Source organism: Pezoporus occidentalis, unplaced genomic scaffold (genome assembly GCF_034315485.1).
Source record: "Pezoporus occidentalis ecotype Australia unplaced genomic scaffold, CSIRO_AGI_Poc_V1 ctg23, whole genome shotgun sequence".
NCBI classification, from domain to species: Eukaryota; Metazoa; Chordata; class Aves; order Psittaciformes; family Psittacidae; genus Pezoporus; species Pezoporus occidentalis.
Window position 1 is genome coordinate 10,330,987 of NW_026914180.1, and position 20,577 is coordinate 10,351,563.

At 38.2% G+C, this 20,577-nt stretch overlaps 1 protein-coding gene across 3 annotated transcripts in view; it reads right to left on the bottom strand.

Moving 5' to 3' along the window:
* Positions 1-477: 477 nt before the first annotated feature.
* CCNY (cyclin Y) overlaps positions 478-20,577 on the bottom strand; it is a 122,271-nt gene continuing 102,171 nt past the window's right edge. For all 3 annotated transcript variants that reach the window (XM_062621548.1, XM_062621550.1, XM_062621549.1), the window contains 3 exons: positions 13,677-13,843; positions 8,997-9,159; positions 478-3,246 (listed from right to left, as the gene is read on the bottom strand). In XM_062621548.1, the coding sequence (XP_062477532.1) occupies positions 3,130-3,246; positions 8,997-9,159; positions 13,677-13,843 (447 nt within the window). In that variant the 3' untranslated portion in view covers positions 478-3,129. The remainder of the gene's footprint in view (positions 3,247-8,996; positions 9,160-13,676; positions 13,844-20,577) is intronic.

Genomic DNA, 20,577 nt, shown 5'->3' on the forward strand with positions numbered 1-20,577 from the left:
ATATCACTGACAAAAAAATTAACGTAAACAGAACCCAAAATATAAACAAGTCTGCAGATGGAAAGAGGAATTACGAAAACATCCCTGGGTTACAGAGGACAAAACCCCTTACAAGATGCCTTTTTCAAATATTTATCCAATTATCAATGCATAAATGCCCAAACAGATGATCCACTGGCTCAACATATAAAAATAATTCATTAAGACAATGATGCTTGAAGGGAGAGGTTTATTACACCTCCTACAACTTTTTGTTTCTGAGCCAGTGACCAAAGCAGTAAGAAAAACCTTAATCCAGAAAACATTTACAGCAAATATAGTTTCAGGTTCTGAAATGAAAACCACAAGGTATTTGTGCTGCTAATTAAAACACCATTTGATTCTCCTCCCCTCTCACCTTCTAGAGATGACTCTCTAGCCTTGCAATGGCATTTTCCATTCAGTGATGTTTAAAAAACTACACTGAACACAACATAATCCTAAATAATAATTAATTTTTAATTACATGGTATAGAATACCTTGCAAACAAAAGACACTCATTAAGATTTACTGGTAAGTACTGTATTTTTTGGCAACCTTGGAACAAAGCAGAAGAAAAAGCAAAGAATTATTCTATAACCATGAGGGAAAGAAACATCCACCTAAATGTAGAGGATTCATCTGGCAAAACTTAAACTAAAGAAAAAAATCCACACAGCAGATTTTTTGTTTTTTTTTTAATTCTTAGTGCAAGAAACATAACCAAGTTAATCACAGAATCAGTACTAATTAAGAATATGGAAAATTCTCCTATACAGAGGTAGAATCCAGTGCACAAGGCTAAAACGATATTCAATAGTCTAAACAAGACCGAGCCAGGTTTTACGGAATCCACTTTTTAAAGTATCAGACTGTATGTACATACATACAATAAATAGACTATACAATCTTTAAAGTAGTTTAATAAACTTCACAAAAATTATAGTTGATGCATTGAGATCTTTACATAATCCAAAGTTCATATCTCCATCACCCAGAAATGGATAAAACCAATATTCCTGATATCAAGTTAAATGGAAAATAGTTTAGCAAAGTGTTGATAAATCAAAATATTTTACATATTTTAAAGCCTAAATTTATGCTTATAAAGGATGAGTTTCAAATGCTCTGAAAATGTTCCTTTAGATACTATCTGTAAAGAGGTTTCAAATGCTGTAATTTGCATTTGTATTGTTATAAACACTTTCCTTACATTCCACATTCAAGGGGAAAATGGACTTGGATACTCACAGTTCTGATGCATTGGCACAACAAGAAGTGATGAGAATGAGATTATTTTAAAGGCCCAAAGGACGTCAGGAGAATTTATGGACAAAACCTTCATGTCTCAAACTACACAAATCACATTAGAAAGTTAACAGGAAACTGTTTGGTATTACTACTTCAATCCTGTCAGTGCTTCTCTGCCTGGAGGCACCCGATTAGCATTGCACTGGAAGTTAAGTGTGCAGCTCTGGGCCCCTAGGTTTGCTACAAGCCCATAGGGCTTAATAAAACAAATACAGAATCTTCATGGTTTACCACAGTAGTGCATAAATCAGGGCCGTCTGTTGCTATTCATTTCAGTGATAGTTACCGAGAAAGGATTTCAGGGAACTGAGAGTTTTCAGCTGTTACCTGTCTAAACTGCAAAAGAAAAAAAAAGGGGGGGGGGGAGGGGGGAAGGAATCACCCCGGGAAATTATAAAAGCAAATGCTTATACTGACAAGTTATTTCCTATGAAAGGCTCTTACAAATTCCAAGGGGGCAACAGCCATGGTAACAGGGAACTAGTAACAACAACAGAAGAGCATAATAATCAGAGTTGAAAATTATGTTCACAGCTCGTTTACTGTTAATTTCTATAAGCACCTAGGTTGAGGAACATGAGGGTCTGTATTTTAGTTTCAAAACCAAATCTATTTGTGACAATTATCTCGTTAAGATTTGCATCCTGCTCTTCCACAGGGCTTCTCACTGGAACAACTGGTTTGCTTTTTTTTTTATTATTTTTTATTTTATACAAACACACGCTTTGATTTAAAGTAAACATATAAAAATTGAGACTATTGCTTGCAACAATGGACCTGGATGTGAAGGAATGAACTAGTCAGGCCATACAAAACCAAAATAATCTCCCTCAGAATGAATTCTGCTAAACTTCTAATGCTATGAAAATCTGCAAAAAGGATCACAAGATCTGTTGCAAATTTCAGAGATTTGGCCCAAGTCTTATCATCATCATCTGAATATTTTAATAACTGTATCTTTATATTAAGGAAAAATAAATGATTCCAAGAACTCAGGAAGGCACACGCACCCAAGTATACTATAAATAAAACACATCATGAAATTACGAAGATCTTCTGATCCCTGTACACACTTTTGGTTCAGCACTATGGTCAAGTTCTCTCTTTTGAAATACAATAAAAGGCATACAAGAAATATAACATATGCATAATAATTATGAAGAATAATGCTAATAAGACAGCTTACAGAGAAAAGTGCAGTGAAAAAACCCAACACTATTTATTCAGGGGCTTGTGCTACTGTAAATACAGACTTCGTATTTCTTGCTGTGCAAAGGGAAGAATTTATCCTGGGAAGCAGCAATGAGGAATGAAAAAAAAACAACAAAAAATAAAAAAGATATTAAGAGAAACCTTTATGATGGAACTCTCGCAATTTCATTCCTCTAGCGCACAGTCATCTGACTACATGGTTTGTTTTCATGCTGCCATTTCTCTTCATGAGTACAGCTGATTAGAAAATGGCACAGTTCCTACATGTATTTCTGCCTCTACTTCATTTTTTGTTTCTTCTTCCAAGCACCTAATTTGCTGTTTCCTCATAAAAAGGTTAAAGCTGTTAGCGAGAGTGAGAAAAGAATCGTTGCCCATCTTCTCTCCCGAACACGGCTTTCTCCATTTCTCCTTCCACTAGGTATGTACTCGTGTGCTACACAATGGGGAGGCACTGTAAAGGCAGCTTGACAGATTTAAAAATAAAAAAATCAAAAGTCTTTTTTCTTTAGCCCCCTCCCCCCGCCCACCCCGAAAAAAATGGATGGATGAAACAGTAGTCCATAGGAATATTCCAGTCTCCTCTGTTAGGAGATAATAGCGGGGGACCATCTAACCACAGTCAGATTGTCAGCACTGACTGACCGTTTCTTTGCGGCTTTCCTGAAGTCCTTGTATTTATCTTCACACAAGCGGGAAATGGCCTGTAAGACAAAAGAATGAAAAATGGCACTGACCCCAGCTCTGCAGGTAAAATAAAACTAAACACAGGTTTCTACCTACAGGTAGAATTGCAAACAGGCATTTCATTAAGCTAAACAAGTGAAGAGCTTCTCCCCATATCCTCTTTCTCATTTCATTAATCTCAAAAGAAAGGAACATGCTGACATTGCACTGCCCATCACAGCTGCTTCTGAAGGACACTGAGCATATTCCAAGCCTGCTCTTCACAAGTTAACCCTCACAAATTTCATCGAGGGAGCAGACAGAGCTTACCCACTGCTATATGGAAACTCATACACAGCACTTCACTGGGACAAAAATTGCAGACAACTTAACAAAACAATGTAAACATATTGGAGAATGCATAGAGAAGACAACTTTTAATTCTTTTATTTCCTAAAAGTAATTATATTTTTCTCTACTGATAAATGGTCTGGCAGAATACTCGCCCTACTTTGCTTACAGAAACATTACAAGACGTTTCCTCGCATTTCAGAAGGGGTGACCTCTGTGTGATCATGCTATCTTATAAGATGCCAGTGGGGAGTGTAACTCCTATTCAGAGTAATTTAATTTGTGTTAGAAATACACAGAAATCTTAAAAACCTTTTAAAGGCAAAAACATTATTCAAATATTAACTCCTACTATACTACACTGGAGTTCACATTTTATGTTTCTTCTACTGTTTTTAACTGAGTTTAAAACAAGTATTTATTATAGACCTCACATGCACAAGTACACTGTGCCCTAAAACAGCAGGTCTATTAGTGTTCATATGGTTAGGACAGGCTATGGTCGGCATCAGTAAGAATGTTAACTGGCTTCAAACATACAGAACTGCAGAGAAAGCTCACTGCAAGGAGCACTCAAAGTCAAATACAAGAAAATAAGATGAACTAAACCAATACTTTTATTTACTCAGAAATGCTTTTAAATTGTGTTTAAGGGAGGCTGTTTAATAAAAAGCACTGTACAAACAAAGCCAGTACAAGTGCCAGATTATAAAACAAGGCAATACAAACAAACAGCCTGACTCCACTGATCATCATTTTCTTTCTTGATATTTCCTTCTATAGCACAGCAAGCTGCAGCAGTGAATTTAATTGTAATAGTCCTGCATAAACCAGAGGCAGGTACGACAGAAGCACAAAACACATACACCTGAGAGCAAATTCACCTCATGCTTTGGTTAAGCAGGCCACAAAAAAACATTTTATTGAAAGAAACAACAAAACCAAAGCAATATAAAACCCACCAACAAGAAACCACTTGCTACTTTTTAGTTGGAAACTGATTTTCCTTTTGTTAAAGCTATTCTTAAATATTCTTGGGTTTTTTTGGTGCACATGAAGAGAGCAACAGAATAAAATAACACAAATATTCCCACTGCTATGCAGAACATAACTCACTTGAAACTGCTTAATAACATTTTATTAATTTAACCAGGGACTCAATAGACTAAGAAAGTTCATGCAATTCAGTCGGATTTGAAATCCAATGGACAAAAAGTGTTTAATCATGAAACTATGTGTCAAGGCATGGCTTGGCAAATAGGTGTACTGGGGTAGAGCTCAGCTTCTTCCAGCTGCCAAATAAGGCTGTTACTTTAGGCACCAAACAGCCAGAGAAGGTAATCACTTCAAAATTGCCTGTTTCACAAGAAGATTTCTATTCTGGCACTTGGTCAGACAAAATGAAATTTTGCTTGGAAGTGGCACTTAGTATTTGGCATCTCTAGGCTCTGGTGATTAATCATATGGATAAGAAACACACTGACTGATGTATCCTGGATCTAAAGATGCTTCTTCATTTTCAAATAATTTACAAAATTGACATTTGGAACCTATTTGGCAAGTTATTTAGTCAACTTTAGCATAACATATGGGGAAACAAGACAAAAGCAGAAAATTGTAAATATTTATTCCTGTTTTTCAGTTAAAATAAATCCAAACAGCTTATAGACACTTTTCTGTCATCTGATATTTCTGTTGCTTTTATTGCTAGAAAAATAAACCAATTTTTGCAAGGGACCATTTCTTACATGAAATCAAAAGATTCTTAAACCCAGATCACCACTCAATCATGTGAAATTTTATTGCACTTGACTATTGTATCTGTAATGAGTTAGAAAAATGCATACGCATATATTCTTCCAAAATGTATGCGCACACAGAACTAAAAGTCAGTTCTTCTGCTGAGTTATATGACTCTAGATAAGTCTCTGGAGAAGTAAGAAAGGCAAAAGTAGTAGTAGCAGCACAAATTTTGGCTGCATGCACGTTTGTGCAGGGCAGGAAAGCAGCAGGGCTGGCTATGGCTTTGCCGCTGGGAATGCACAAAGGCACACAACCGCGAGTGCTACAACACCCCCCAAAAAAGGATAAACCAGAGAGAACCTAGCAGGGACAGACAGCAGTAAGTTGGGAAGGGTTATACATAAGGTAAATGTGGGGAAAAAATAAATACAAAGAAATCTCTAGAACAACTGGAAGTTGTGATGATGTGGGCTCTCCTTTATTTATGGAAAATGAAAAGAAGAGCAATTAGGTTACTCCTGGCAAAAGAGCAGGGGAGTTTTGCTCTCCACTTCTTGGCTAAGAGGGTTGTGAACACACAACAGGCAGGCTTGCAATCAATCACTGCAACAGCAAGAATATGGAAGCACTTCTCTATCTTGCAACTTACATATTTTTCTCCTTTTTTTTTTGTGTCTGTTTGATCTTTGAGACTGTACTTCTTTAGGGTCAAGAAAATACAGCACGTAGTTGAAAGTTTGAACTATGTGCTCACTCTCACTATCCTAACAATAAAAAGCTCAGACGACATACTCAAATTGGGAGTGCACTAATGAATGCTCTTACAAAATCTAGCTTTGAAACAGGCACAGTGCTAAGATCACAAGCAGAAAAAGGGTAGGCACATTTTGTGGACTTACCCCAAAGAGCAGAATCTGACTCATGTTTAGTTCAGTACATGAGAGAATAACCAGGTACAAGAATAAGAAATTACAAAATAGTGGATTAAGGTTGGATATCCAACAACTTTTTGGTAGAAAAATCTCCCATATTAGAAAACAGTTCTCAGGAGAAGCAAAGAAAGCCTGACATTTGACATAATTAAAAGGAAGGAGGAAACATGCTACTACGTATGCTGCTTGGAACAAACAGCATTGGCAGGTGGACAGACTGGATGTCCTAATGAAATGTTATTTTCCATTTTTAACTGGCACGATTTCACGCAATGGGATAAAAAAAAAAAAAGAGGGGTCATGAAAATGGTTTCTGGCTACTACGTGGACTGGTATAACAAAAATCAGGACACTTTTAGGCCACAGGCTGGTGAAAATGAAGAAAAAAAGACCTTCTTTTAGTTATTTAAAAGACAAAGCTGCTGGTTAAGTGTTAATTGTGGGAACACTGAATAATGAAAAATGTCCACTGTAGATGCTCCAGTAAGTGGTGTAATTTTTAACATGAACTACAACCTCTTATAACACCTCTAAGCCGATGGATTTTGTGCAGCATTTCCATTTGATAAGGAATGGTATTTACTAGCCTTGTCCTTGGTCTTCCTGGGATTGTTTTTTTCATCATAGGTATGCCAAGGTTATGATACCTGCAGAAATAGCAATGCAGATTCTGCCATGCCAGATCTAATACTCCTGCTTTAGATACATAAAATAGCTTGAAAAATGTGAAAGCTGCAAAAATGTGTTATAATATAACCATTCTCTATGCAAAATCTTTTGTGATCTCCAGTATCAGTAAATGTTGTTTTACATCTTAGGACTGAGCAAGGTCCCTTCCGTTTACCACATACTGCATACACACATTCACTATGAGTCTGTTGTCTTCCATCAAGGACTGCAGCTTTTCTCTCAGTATCAAAAATATCGCAGCCTGTGTGGTACTACATCTACTCCACTTGACAATCCAGGCAACTGTTTTAAAAACAGGGAACTCTTGGGCTGAACAGCACATGAGAGACCTAGAGAAGAGCAGCAAATGCATTTTGATAACTCTTGGCAAGCTAAATGCTTAACTGCACTCAAGGAACGAGGCTATAAATTATGCTGTCAGCTAGTTTCAAGGGCACGCTACTGACAACCAAATACTGCCAGGGAACAAGGCAGTTCCCTTCCTTCTGGCCACAGAATGGAGGGAAGGAGGTGGCAGACAGAGTTGATTTCACAGCAGATACTCTTCCTCTTCCCTGAAGAAAACATCCTCTTTGACTAGCAGGTTACTCACAGCCAAATTCTGTTGGCAGCACAAAGCATCCCCAACATGGAAAAAAAATTAATATTATGGATTTACTGAAAAATATTCCTTTCTTTCTTTTTACATATGCTCAGTTAGTAGAGAAGAACCACCAGTATTCTTTGGGCATTTACAGTAATTTCGTATTTCTTTTCTTCAAAGGTTTTAGGTGCTATCGTTCTTACCTTCATTTGAAACCTGCTGTTAAACGCAGTATGTGACACAGACTGACAGTGCTGGGAAACTGTGCACTAAATTTCTTCTAAAAGTAATTAACTCAATTTTAATATGTGTAATGGCACTTATTATCAAGACCCCTATAACTTAGTAAGCCAACTCATTTACTATTACAGTCCCAGCTTTTTTTTATTTTTAATTCTCTTCAACAGAAATAAAATCTGATGCAAATTTACATCATGCTCCATACACAGAATTAAGTTACATCCTTAAATTGGAGCTATCAGTGAAATTTAGAAAGAGTATTTAGAAAGAATGAGAAACACAACTTATGGAAGTATGCTTTGATTCTTTCTCCACCACTTTCTGTTCCCATTACAGTCACAAACAAGTCAATTAATCTTCCCACACACCATTTCCCCCCACAAAAACATGTAGAATACTGCCTGCCTGGTTTACAGGAGGACTTGAAATTTCGGAACATGCAAACCCACAGTGCAAAGCTGTTACATTAAGATGTGCAATGTTAAAAAGCAGTTAGCATCTAATGACAAATTTCAAAATCAGTAATAAAATGTGGACACACTCATGCAATAAAGCCCTTATTTGAAAAATTTCATTATCAGAAAGCTCAGGAAAACCAGATGCCAGCCTTGCAAAGTGCTCACAATTAGCCCATGATTTTAAACTCCTCCCGTGTCTGTGGAAATACATAGTGCCCTGCCTTTCACAGTCCACACCACCTGACATCATGCTTTCTGCACATGGTATATCCAGGTCTCATAAGCATTCATGATTTATCCACTAAAGACATGTGCTCCTTTCTGTTTTCCCATTACTGAGAAAAACATCACAGGAAGTAACAGACTTGGATCCATCTGAAGTGGAGCAACAGCAGGTAACAAGCACATGAATAGTTATTTTCAGCAATGCTTGTTAACATTCTGTCCTTTAAGGCAGACAACCAGTTTTAAGAAAGCAAATGAACACACAAAACCAGCTTGTGAACAGAGCCATTGTAAAACTTGTGGATACTTTAACAAGGTCTATTCAGACAACTAGAACTGAAAAAGAAATGGAAAGCGAGACAAGGTAGGAAGCAAATCAGGCCAAAAACCTGTCCTCATGTCCACGAATACCCAAAGCATTAACAAAACAGTTACAGAAATAGGGACACATGATATTAAAATATCTCAGGGGAATATTTCGGAAGAGACGGGAGAAGGAAGATACAACACAAAAATTCCAAACCACCCTATATGTTAATTGCTGAGCAATCTAAAAAGAGTTTTACCTCAAGTTTATATGCCCTGTCCCTGCTGAGGGGCTCCAAAGGAAAACTCAGGTTATTTGCTTCTGCCAGGGAACGCAAATCAAAATAATACTTGGCATAAACACTGGAGGGAACATTGATATTGAACTGCAACAGCTCAAGAAACTGGCGTTCCAGCTCATTCCTGTAGAGAGAAGATAAAATGTGAAAATATTTCAGTCTGCGCATTCTGAATGTAATTTACTTTAAATTGCAAATGATATAAACCAAGTTAATTTCTTATTCTTGCCAGACACAATAACCGTAGCCTAAGGTTAGACCTAGTCTACCAAGTTCTAGCAGCATACATATGCCAGTGAGGAATACAAAAGATGCTACACCTTGCAGCTGCTACTGCGGTGCCAATCCAATCTAGACACAAACTTTTGCTAGTGGAAGGGCACCTTTATCATTTTAGCTAAATTAATCTTGGAAAGAGAAGTTAAGCAGGAAAAAGAATTCTTGTCATTTCTGCTGTACCTCCACTAGGTGGATCTGCGCACACAGCTATGCAAACACGAAATGCAGACATGCCCTAGATTTGTCAGACATCTCTCTCATAAATGCTGCAAAGTACTCTAACACCTAAATTACTGGGGAACTTATTTACTCTCCTCAGCCTTTCACCATCAATCATTTAGAACTAGTCACGGGAAACCTGAATTTTTCAGCATACTGTCTTATCTTCATAAACAGAATAAAGCTATTTTTCCCTAAGCCATGCAACCAAAACTCACAGTTACTCATTTACTTTTCAGTACCTAAAACAAATGTGTTTGTCAAAATACGTGATAGGAACAGAGGTCTTATTTGAGCTCCCACCCCGAGAAAACTGGTATAGCAATATCAAGTACACCATTACATTAGGAAGTATGTTAAGAAATAGGCAAATCAACAAAACTAAGCATTGGAAATTTTCATAAATTGCATGGTAACTAGAAATCCTACGTAATACTTACTCAGGGACATATATGCTCAAAGCAGTGATTTCAAGATAGGAGAAGTAAAAAAAAAATCAATGGGTGGTAAAAGCTGTACATGTCTGCTGAAGAGTAAAGGGACTGCACAGCTGTGTCACCAGCAGGTATTGACTTACTACAATATTACATTTAAGTTACATTTTGACTGCAGTGCAAGCATGCAGGCAGTTGACAATAGAAAAGGAAGGATATCAGGATAACAAAAAATATACTGGTACAGTAGTTTTTCAGCACTGAATTATTTTTCTTATTCTCACTCTTTACTTTTATATCACTTAGAAAATAATCATTGTCCTTCCTCACCTTCACACTGTGATGAAATTCTATGTTTACATAATGATAAATATTAATTAACATTAAAAGACTAACTAAAAGCTGGATATAGACTCTGGCATGAAATCACACTGTTGAAGATTCAAGCTTTTAAAAAATCCAAATGAAAAAAATTACATTTTAAGATGTCTATCAATAAATGCAGAAGATTATCTTTAAATGTCCTTTTATACCGCCAAGATTTTACTTTCTGCAAGCTAAACCTAAGGGTCTATGTTAACTGACAACATAAAGCCTATTTTAATGGAGAAAGATATCGGCTGTACCTCTTTTGAAGAGCATCCCCAAATCTTTAAGAAAAACACACTGCCTCCGATTCTTACTATACCTTACCTCCCAGATTTGAAGGTCAGATCAGCAGACTAACTACAGCTGAGAAAGAACAAAAGAATACAGGTATTTCTTCTTCGAACTAATGTAACTTAACCAACTACCATAGCCTTCTTCCCCCATACTTTTCATTAGATTCCTTTACATATGCTTTCCTCTGACCACTTCTATAATTCACACAGAAATTCAAGGTAATACTATATACATGACTACAGATACTGCACTCCAGTTCTCCGTTAGCTTTTAGCCACAGTTCAATGTACTGCTGGTGACTCAGAAAACACTGAAGGTCTGCATGATGTTTTGCAAGATGCACTTATGCTGAATGATTCACAGATGTTGAAGATTCTGACCTAGAGTTTTTCCTGCCTTATTAATAGAAAAAAATGAACGTACCCATCTTATGTAGAACTAGACACCACAAAAATCATAATACTGTACTGTCCCAACTACCTGAAAAATTATAAAGGAAAAATCCAATCCACACTAGAGGTAGGAGCTGAGGGAAAAAAAAAAATTGTTAAAACTGGCAACAGGAATATAAACGTCAGGTCAACAACCACCGAAATCTTTGCTGCAGAATTCACAAGGAGCCCCAGACACAAAGCCCATGAGCCATATCACCAAATACCACACAGAGAGCACAGGCTCCTCAAAGGCTTCTGGTTTTGCAGTTTGTGAGAACCCTACAATCTTTTAAGAACAGATTAAGAAGCTAAAATCTTTGAGGCCAGGGACTCATCATAGTTTGTCTTAGGGAATGTGGAGTGCAGAAAGAGGGCTGATGTTAGCACGGGTTTGCCACGTGAGTAACGGTGTTATATAGCTCAAGTGCAACTTCTAACAGTAGCACCATCTCTGTGCTCATTAAAAACAATAACCTCTTCTTTTTAGTTTCCTTTCACACCATGACAGTATGCCTCATCACCTGCCTTCAAGAAAAGCTCTGAGAATCAGCATTTCAAAACTCATAACCATTCCTGATTAATACTGTCATACAGCACAGTCAAACCTGTCAGTCTGCTTCAAGCTGCTCAACACTCTACCTCAGCTCAGCTCCCAGCTTCAGAAATACTTCAAAAGCTCCCAGATTTGCCTTGGAGGAGCAGTGAATGGAGGGAGTCCCTTACTGCCACTGAATACCCAGAAGCATGAGAAAAGGATCAAGGGAAAAGTAGCTTAGCAAAATCATTCAGGAAACACTCAAAGCAGTCAAGGAAGAATTGTCAAACTGTCCTGCATGGAATAACGTAGCACGCAGAAATGTGAAGGGCCTGATTTTAGCTTCTTGTCATCTCTACTGCCCCTTTTGTTTTGGAAATCTATTCTGTCAGGGTTATGTCAGAAAAGAAGTAGCATCAACCATCCTTAAAGCAGATTATGTATTTTAAAACAGATAATGAAATGACATTATATGGTATTTCCCACTTCTATTTTGAACTGACAGTTTTCCCCCAAACTAATGAAAATACCTACAACATACCACAAACACAGGCTTTGCATTTTTCACTTTGACTCAGGGAAAAAAAAAACAAACAAAACACCTTATCACAAATTGCTTGTTAATACAAGATTCAGAGATAACTCTTCCAATACTTGAACAATGACAGCTACTCACAATTTGTAAGTTTTATCTAGCGGTGTATGAGCATGCTTAATTTAAAGCTATCAGCAGACTCCTAACATTCAACCTTTCCCTTACAGATCATTTTTGACCAGCTACAAATCTGACAAACAGTGAACTATTACGAAACAAAATGAGGGCTGCTTTAGCAAAAATGCTTGGCCTTTCACTGCTTTGAGACTGCAAGCTGAGATTCAAAGAACATTCTGTCTGCCCAAACATGTATTCTCATCTACTTTCCTCCTTCCCTCTTCCCTCCTCCCAGAGTGGTTATCCACAGCAAACTCTCTTCAGTGGCTGTGGTACTGACTTAAGTGACTTAAAGTAGGTACAAGTCTCCATACCTCTCATTACAGATACTTAGCTCTGCTTAGAAGATACTGTGCTAAAACTGCTTTTAAATAACGTTGTTGTTAATGATTACAAAAAAAAAAAAAAAAGGGGTGCACCAGCAGACTGAAAACGTCACTCTCCGAATGCACAAGCCACAGTGGACTGTCAAGGTACCTTGACCTCCAGCACCATCCCAGCACCAACTCCAAACTGCATCCCTTGCAGTACTACTCTTGCACACACACCAGCTCAGGTAAGGGCACCTCAAAAAGCATGCATGGTACGTGACTCAGCCCTGAATGTACAGACGATACAAACCCCAGGCTCTTCAGCCAGTATATGCAGTACCTGCTGAGCAACTGACCAAAAACATAAGCGCTAGAATGTTTAGTGAAATTAACATTCATTTTAGTAAGTATTAATTATGTTTATTCTTATTACAGATCTTTTTCTTACTGTTGGAATATACTCTTAATATGACCTTAGAGTATCCAGGCAGACGTCACAACTCTCTACACTGTTACAATATGCACTTCCTAAGAATGCCATCAGATAACAGAAATGGAAAAACTGAAAATTTACCTTTGCAAATCAAAATACACTACATTTTTTAGGTCCTGGAAATGAACTTAGCAGGAATCAGTAGGGAAAAAACAGCCCAAAACCCCAAAAGTACTACTTTTGAATAACGGCAGTAAATAAGAGGGCGATCATCTAATGGTCATTAGGATCACAACATGGTGTGATCATTAGGATCACATCCAAGCTCACTGGATGTGTTTGGGTTTTTTGTCAAGTCACACATTTAAATCTTTTCAGGTCTTTTTTCATCACCATGCATGAACATCCAGTGGTAAAATACACTTCAACCAGAAAGCAAAAATAATTTATATCTTCTATGTAAGCAACTGTCAAGCAGACCTCATGCCATCTATCAGCACCCACCATGTTTAGATAAAATGAAAATTTTCAAACTTCATATAATTTATGAGAGGAATTCCCGACCCCTTCATGCACACAGATCTTGGCACTCATTCACAAAGATAAACATACTGCACTCACATGTCTTCGACCGTGATATCTTTCAGGATCTGGCAGTAATCCACGTTCCACACTGCCTGGTCATCCCAAACTTTGGATGCCAGTAGAATTGCACCCAATACAATTCGCTTCCAGTTTGCTGGACAAATATCTATCTCTGCATAAGTTAAAAGTCTTTCAAGGTATACCTGTGGAAAAACATTAAAATTGAAACTCAAATTTATTTTGCTATTAAGTAGAAATGAAAACTATTTCCATAAACCCATTCCAGTAATTTTAAAACAGTAATCTGATCTCAAGAAGATTCTGTTATAAAAGCTGTAGGTTTAAATACATATGCTTATGCCAAGCTCAAGACTGGATGTGATAAATTCGTATTTTAGTTGGCCTTTGCCTTCTAATCATCTTACGAGAAACAAAACTGTGATTTTTCTATCTGTAACTGTTGGTAATAAAGTCACACATTGGAATTAATTCAAATGATAGCTTAAATAAGTTATTAAAATAATAATGTAAACAAATAAAATGCTAATTACCAATGAGGGAGGCAAGGGTATGTTACCAATAATAGTTACTAGCTATCATACAAACAACTATAATCTACAGTCAATCGTTCACGAGATATAGCATCACGCCATGCTGGGCCCCTCTCGTGAGCCTGTCTGAAGGTTTTATAGGCACCTATAGGATGGATGGAGGAACAGATACCACAGAAACAGCAAGCTGAACAGAGAGGAAAAGTATGTGTTAAGAAGGCAATTCATAACGGTTTCCTCTGGACCAATAACCTCTGTAGATGAGTAATCCTCTTGGACCTACAAGAACTGAGAAACTCAGGACACCACAGTCTGGCCCAATCTGCCCAAGGCCACCAACACAGGCTAGCAGCAATTCGAGCTCACCTCACCCAAGAGATCCATGTTATTTACAAAGACTACATGACCATACACATACATCTGACGAAACAATGGACCTTGGAGGGACTCTCTGAACACCCACAAAAAGCTGCTGGAGGGTTGTGGGATGGTGCAGTTTGATCCTTCTGTTTCCAAACATAGAGGTAGGTTGCCCCCCACCAACTGATGCTCTAGGCAGGGAACTATGGGTGAACACACAAGGGATCACACATGCTGTGTGAACAGCCACCCACTATCGATAACAGCAGCTCAATTACATTAACAATAACAACAAACTAATAAACAAGATGTGTTCTAAGAAATACTGGTTGTGGGTGATCTGTGTGACCCCCTACTCTATCCCCTTCTAGGGACAAAGCAATCACAACTATTATGGATTTACATGTGAGATGAACAAAACAATAATTCTGGAATCCACAACATTTAATTAGTTTATATTATGTATACATTTTTATACATACATAAAAATTTAGCTGAGAAGACACATAGTAAATTTCCTGCAGCTTGCCTAAGTTAATATTTATTAGCACCTAATCAAAGAATACCCAGAGAATAGCTAACAGTTAAAAAATTCAATGTAGGATCCATGCTGGTAAAGAGTGTAGGGGAGGGGAAACGGAGGATGTAGCGGGGAAAAATTTAAAACTCAGAACAGCTCACTTGTGATTTTCTATAAGGATGTGCACTCATACAAGCACACAGGATCTTCTGTGATTTGTGCTTCTCGAAAGGTCTAGCATTAGTAGAAAATAATACATTTCCAGGGATGGGGCATCCGTAACTTCTCTGGGCAAGCTGTTCCAGTTGTCCTGTCTTGTCAACATCCTCACAGTCAAGAACTTCTTCCTAACATCTAATCCAGCTATCCTCTGTAAGTTTAAAGCCATTCCTCCTTGTCCTACCACTACATGCCTTTATAAAGAGTCCCTCTCAAAATTTCTTGTAGGCCTCTTTAGGTACTGGAAGGCTGCTATAGGGGCTCCCCTGAACCTTCTCCAGGCTGAACAAGTCCAACTCACAGCCTATCTTCATACGGTAGGTGCTCCAGCCCTCTGAGCAGATTTGGCCCTCCTCTGGACTCACTCCAACAGGTCCATGTGCTTCTTATATTGGGGGCCCCAGATCCAGATGCAGTACTGCAGCTGGGGTCTCATGAGAGCAGAGCAGAGGGGGAGAATCACCTCCCCTGACCTGCTGGTCACGCTCCTTTTGATGCAGCCCAGGACATGGTTGGTTTCTGGGCTGCAGGTGCACACTGCTGGGTCATGGTTAGCTTTTCATCAACCAACACACCAAGTCCTTCTCCTCAGGGCTGCTCTCAATCTATTCTCTGCCCAGCCTATATCTGTGCTTAGAACTGCCTCAATCCACACGCAGGACCTTGTACTTGGCCTTGTTGGAAATACATGAGGTTTGCATGGGCCCGCCTCTCAAGCTGTCAAGGTCCCTCTGGACAGATGAAATAATACATTGAGCAGATGAACTTAAACCTAAGTAAAAAGGGAGCGTAAACTTGCTACTGCCTTCCCAGCAGCACATACTTCAGAAATCAGCTTTAAAAATTAAACAGGAGCTTGATAAGACAGTATTCTTATACCACCTGCATTACCATATTTGAGCATCTTCCAGTAGCATGTTGAGAGATATGAATAATTGCTCTTGAGTCCTTGGTGGTAACTTGGGCTTAACTCCAGACATCCTACTTGCTGGAGTGAGGCTCTGTATCATCGTATGATAAAACCAAAGACGATAAATACCTCACCAGGAGAAAGGTGCTTAGTGTGACTTCTTGCTTCTTTCTTGAAAATGCCTTAGAAGACAGCATTTTGGTTTCTCCATTTTCTGTGGCCTTCCTGACTCAGTCTTGGGATTTAAGTGTATGAGTTCAAGTAAGAGAATATAGAAAAAGAGCAAGTGTTCTTTTTGCAGCAAACATTTGTAAAAGTTTATTGAGATCCTTAGCTAATGTGGGAATCCACTGTAATCTAGGATTTGTCTCCCAAATTTACACCTATGCTGTCACATTACTGTAGTTCTTCAATTTTCAATCCAGCTCACTCAGTTACACATACAGTCTTTGTTCTAGCTCTCTCTAGCTCTAGTTTGGACACAACCAAGTGACTCTGCAGACAGTTATATTTAGGCAGAAGAAAGACTGGTGCATACTTGAGTTCTCACTGTACTGACGTAGAGCACCCTTATAACATCAGTATACGCACAGTCAAGTGAGCTCTGCCTCCTACACGTATGTGAGAAAGTTCATTATTCCTGACAAATAGAGCTCTCAACCACTGGTTTAATCTCAGAACATTTCAATATACCAGGCCAAGGCCATGGTAACAGCCCAAATATCAGGAATTTGACACTGATGGAACATCAGAGTAAAAAGGAGAGAGTGAGCCTGGCATGCACTCGACAGCCTACGCCACTGAAGGGGGATGCTTCTGGCTGCTGTAAAGATGTGCTGAATCAGTACAGACTCTTGGAGAAGGGCCAGGTGGCTCTCAGCCCATGTGAAGAGGAAGGCTGGTGGGGTGGTTAGTCACTACGCTACTCATCCCAAACAAACCCATGGCTGGTGGGAGAACACCACCTGCTTTTGCTGGCAAAAGCGAGCGAGTCTTCCCACAGGCAGGCAGGCAGGCAGGCAGGCAGGCATTCTCCACCTCATTATAAAAATAAGTAAGAAAATATGCATCACTGAAAAAAGCTGACCCTGTAATGGTAAATTTCATTTCTATGCAATTATGTCTATACACTGAATAGTGCCTTAAACACAGGGGACATTTTCTTAAATAATGGCGTTTGCATCATACAGACTTGGGATTCTCTGTGTCTACTATGCAGTTCAGGATATTCATGTGCTGTAATGAATTCCACTGCCTTAATTTTCAAGGCAAAACATTTTCTACACTTTCTTTAGGACTAGCTGCTGTAAAGTTGCATAATAAAGCTGAATTTTACAAGCTCACTGTAAAGAATAATGTAACTTGTATGCCAGAATACTGGAAGAAATTTACTTATGTGTCATAAGACCAAAAAATGCAGAAGAAACAATGTGAGAATTACTTATCTTAAAAAAAAAAAAAAACACACCCAAAAGTCTGAAATCCTCATCTCCTCTGGATTATTTAGGGAGGTATTCCTTTATAGAACCAGAATCTTTCAGAATCCAGAAGATGCAAGTCAAAATAAATGCCACGTATTGCCTTCACCAAGTTTTAACAGCTGTATCCATGCTTAAGAATGGAACTAAAGCTTAAAACAAATTGAAGCTGTTATCTTACTTCAATATAATTCATCCTTTGCAGGGCTTCTTCTGAAAGTAAGCTTCTGTTGCAAAACTTTAGAGCACTTTTCCATTACACACATTCCAAAATGGCAGCAGACTTATTCTGCCTTAATTCAACACCTAGTTCTCCTCAGAAACTTCAGTAGCTTTCAAGAGCCATCTTCATCACATCTATCATTACTGACTTCGTTCTATGATTGCATGTTTAGAGAATTTTTTTACAGAATGGTAGCAAGACTATTTAAATAAAAGATTAAAGTTACTGATATGACATCAGCAGAAACTTTCAGTGGCTTCAGTCAAATAACATATTCTGGATTTTTCACAGCTTGCAAGGGAAAAGTATGACTCTGTGCTAACACCAACACCAGTCTTCAAAAATCATTTGTAACATAATTCACTTCCTAGTTGAAATGAAAATGCAATTCTGATCTGGAAAATATCAATGGACATTGGTCCGTCAATAGAGTTTTTACTTACAAACTCAATACCTCAGAGTCTGATACCTCCATTACTAATCTATTCCTGGGGAATTAACCACATGGTTTTTACATGACAGTCAATCTAACAAGCTGTGATGGACAACGCTTGCACCTCCACTGGAGACATTTTTAATAACTTTAGCACACATCAGAAGGTACAGTGCACAGAGTTAAGATTTCAGAAGAGCAATATTGGATTATTATTTTCCATCTCTTCCCACAGACTTGCACCAACATTTTGCAATTACTGACCTTTATTCTTGGAATACCAGCAAATTATTACTTACTCATAAATGAAACCAGTTGGGTGATTTGCCTTTGTTAAGAATTAATTTATCTGAATTAAAAAGAATTTAAGTTTATTAATTTAATTTTATTAATTAAACAACATTACCACTCCATGGGTATAGACAATCCCAAATTGGATTTGAGTTTAATGAACTCTGGAGAGGTTCATTAGCTTAGATGCAGCACCACAGGAATGCAGTTAAATGGCTTCCAAAGCCTTTTCGGGTCCAGCAGAGGTACAGAACCGATTTATTTCAGAACATATCTTGAGCTCATAAATCCGTAAGACCCAAAATGATTCCATGCTGACCTAGTTTGAATGCTTCTGATCTCAACTCTCAGGACTTGGATGTGCGAGAGCATGGTAGAGAAGCATTTAACCATCTGCTAACCCCACTAGTCCTGGTTTGTTTTTTTTTTTTTATCCAGGCACAGGACTGTAACATGGCACTAACTAATAGGATCAGCAACAGCATCCAGGCTGCAGCAGGGCTCCTGCCGAGTCAGAACTAATGCCCAGGGTGATTATTTGCAGTTGGGTGAATCCATCCTGGACTGGCCGAGTGTTGATAGTAACCACAGCATCCAATGTTGTCCCAGTTATCTAGGATGTCATGCTCCCTGTGATCCTGGATAGCAGAGAGTTGGTTACACAACATCCCAATCAACAGAATATAAATCTGTTTGAAGAAACTGAAAACTAAAGATAGCACTGAAGAGTTCAGTTTCAATTAGTGCAAAACAGCATCTCATTTTTTTCCAACTTGGAGGACATTATAGCACACTTTGTATATTACATAATACTTTCAAGTAGAAAGGTTAAAATACTGGAGTATTTTAAAAGTTAAAATTACTCCCTCTTCAGAAGGATATTTTGTACCAAATACAAAAGTGTCAAATAATTAAATTTCAGTATTTCATAATCCAAAAGAACACCCAAATTCTCTTCAAATCTTACTATGGGGTTCTTAGAGAAGTTTTGCTTCTCTTTGTTACTTCATTTTGATGCTGTTTAACATTAACCTCCAACAGCCGACGGATACCTCTTACTACACTGGAGTTGCAGTCTCAGCACCCCAGGTTCTGTAGTTCTGTTTTTAGGCTTCCCTGAAGCAACACAGCAGGTTTTCTATGGAGGCTATGCAATTTCCATCCTCAGAAATTCAGAACTCAACTGGTCAGGCCCTGACCAGCCTGACCCAGCTGGCCATGCTTTGAGAAGAGGCGAGGCCAGGCCAGAACAGACATGACCTCCAGAGGTCCCTTCCAACTAAAATTATTCTGTGATTATATCTACTTGCAGTACTAGAGCTTCCTGTGGTGCAACACAAAGAGGTCAGAAGTTGTGCATTGCCTCCAAGGAGTCTGAATGAGAGTCGCAGCACAGTAGAGAAATGGGCAATCACCAAGGAATGCCACTGACATTACTAGAATAATTCTGAACTTTAAGGCAGCACCATGAGCAAAGCATTATCTTTTCTCATGCTGTTTCTACATTGCTTTATGTGAAATTCTATCTCTATTTTACCAATAAAACTCTAGTGGCTTTAATTTTTTTTCGCACTCAATGTACATTGACAGAAAGAAGACAATGTTTTTGGTACTTTAATTACCATAACTGAGAATCTGCAAACGAACATGTATTTGCAAAAACCTCATTCTCTCTTTCTCCCACTTAAACGCCACACGAACTCACTAGCTAACCCACATTATAAGTTGCAGGAGCACAGAATAACTAACGAAGACAGTTTCCATTCCTACACATCACAAAGAAATACACAGTCCTCTTTCTCTAATGAGAAAACTTCAGTATGTCATAATGCCTAGAAACTTAAAAGATATTTGAACAACAACAAAAAAAAGAAGTATAATTGGTATTGGGTCCCATATAGACAAATTACAGCTCTAATCCAATTGCTAAACTGCCATATGCTCTGTTCTAA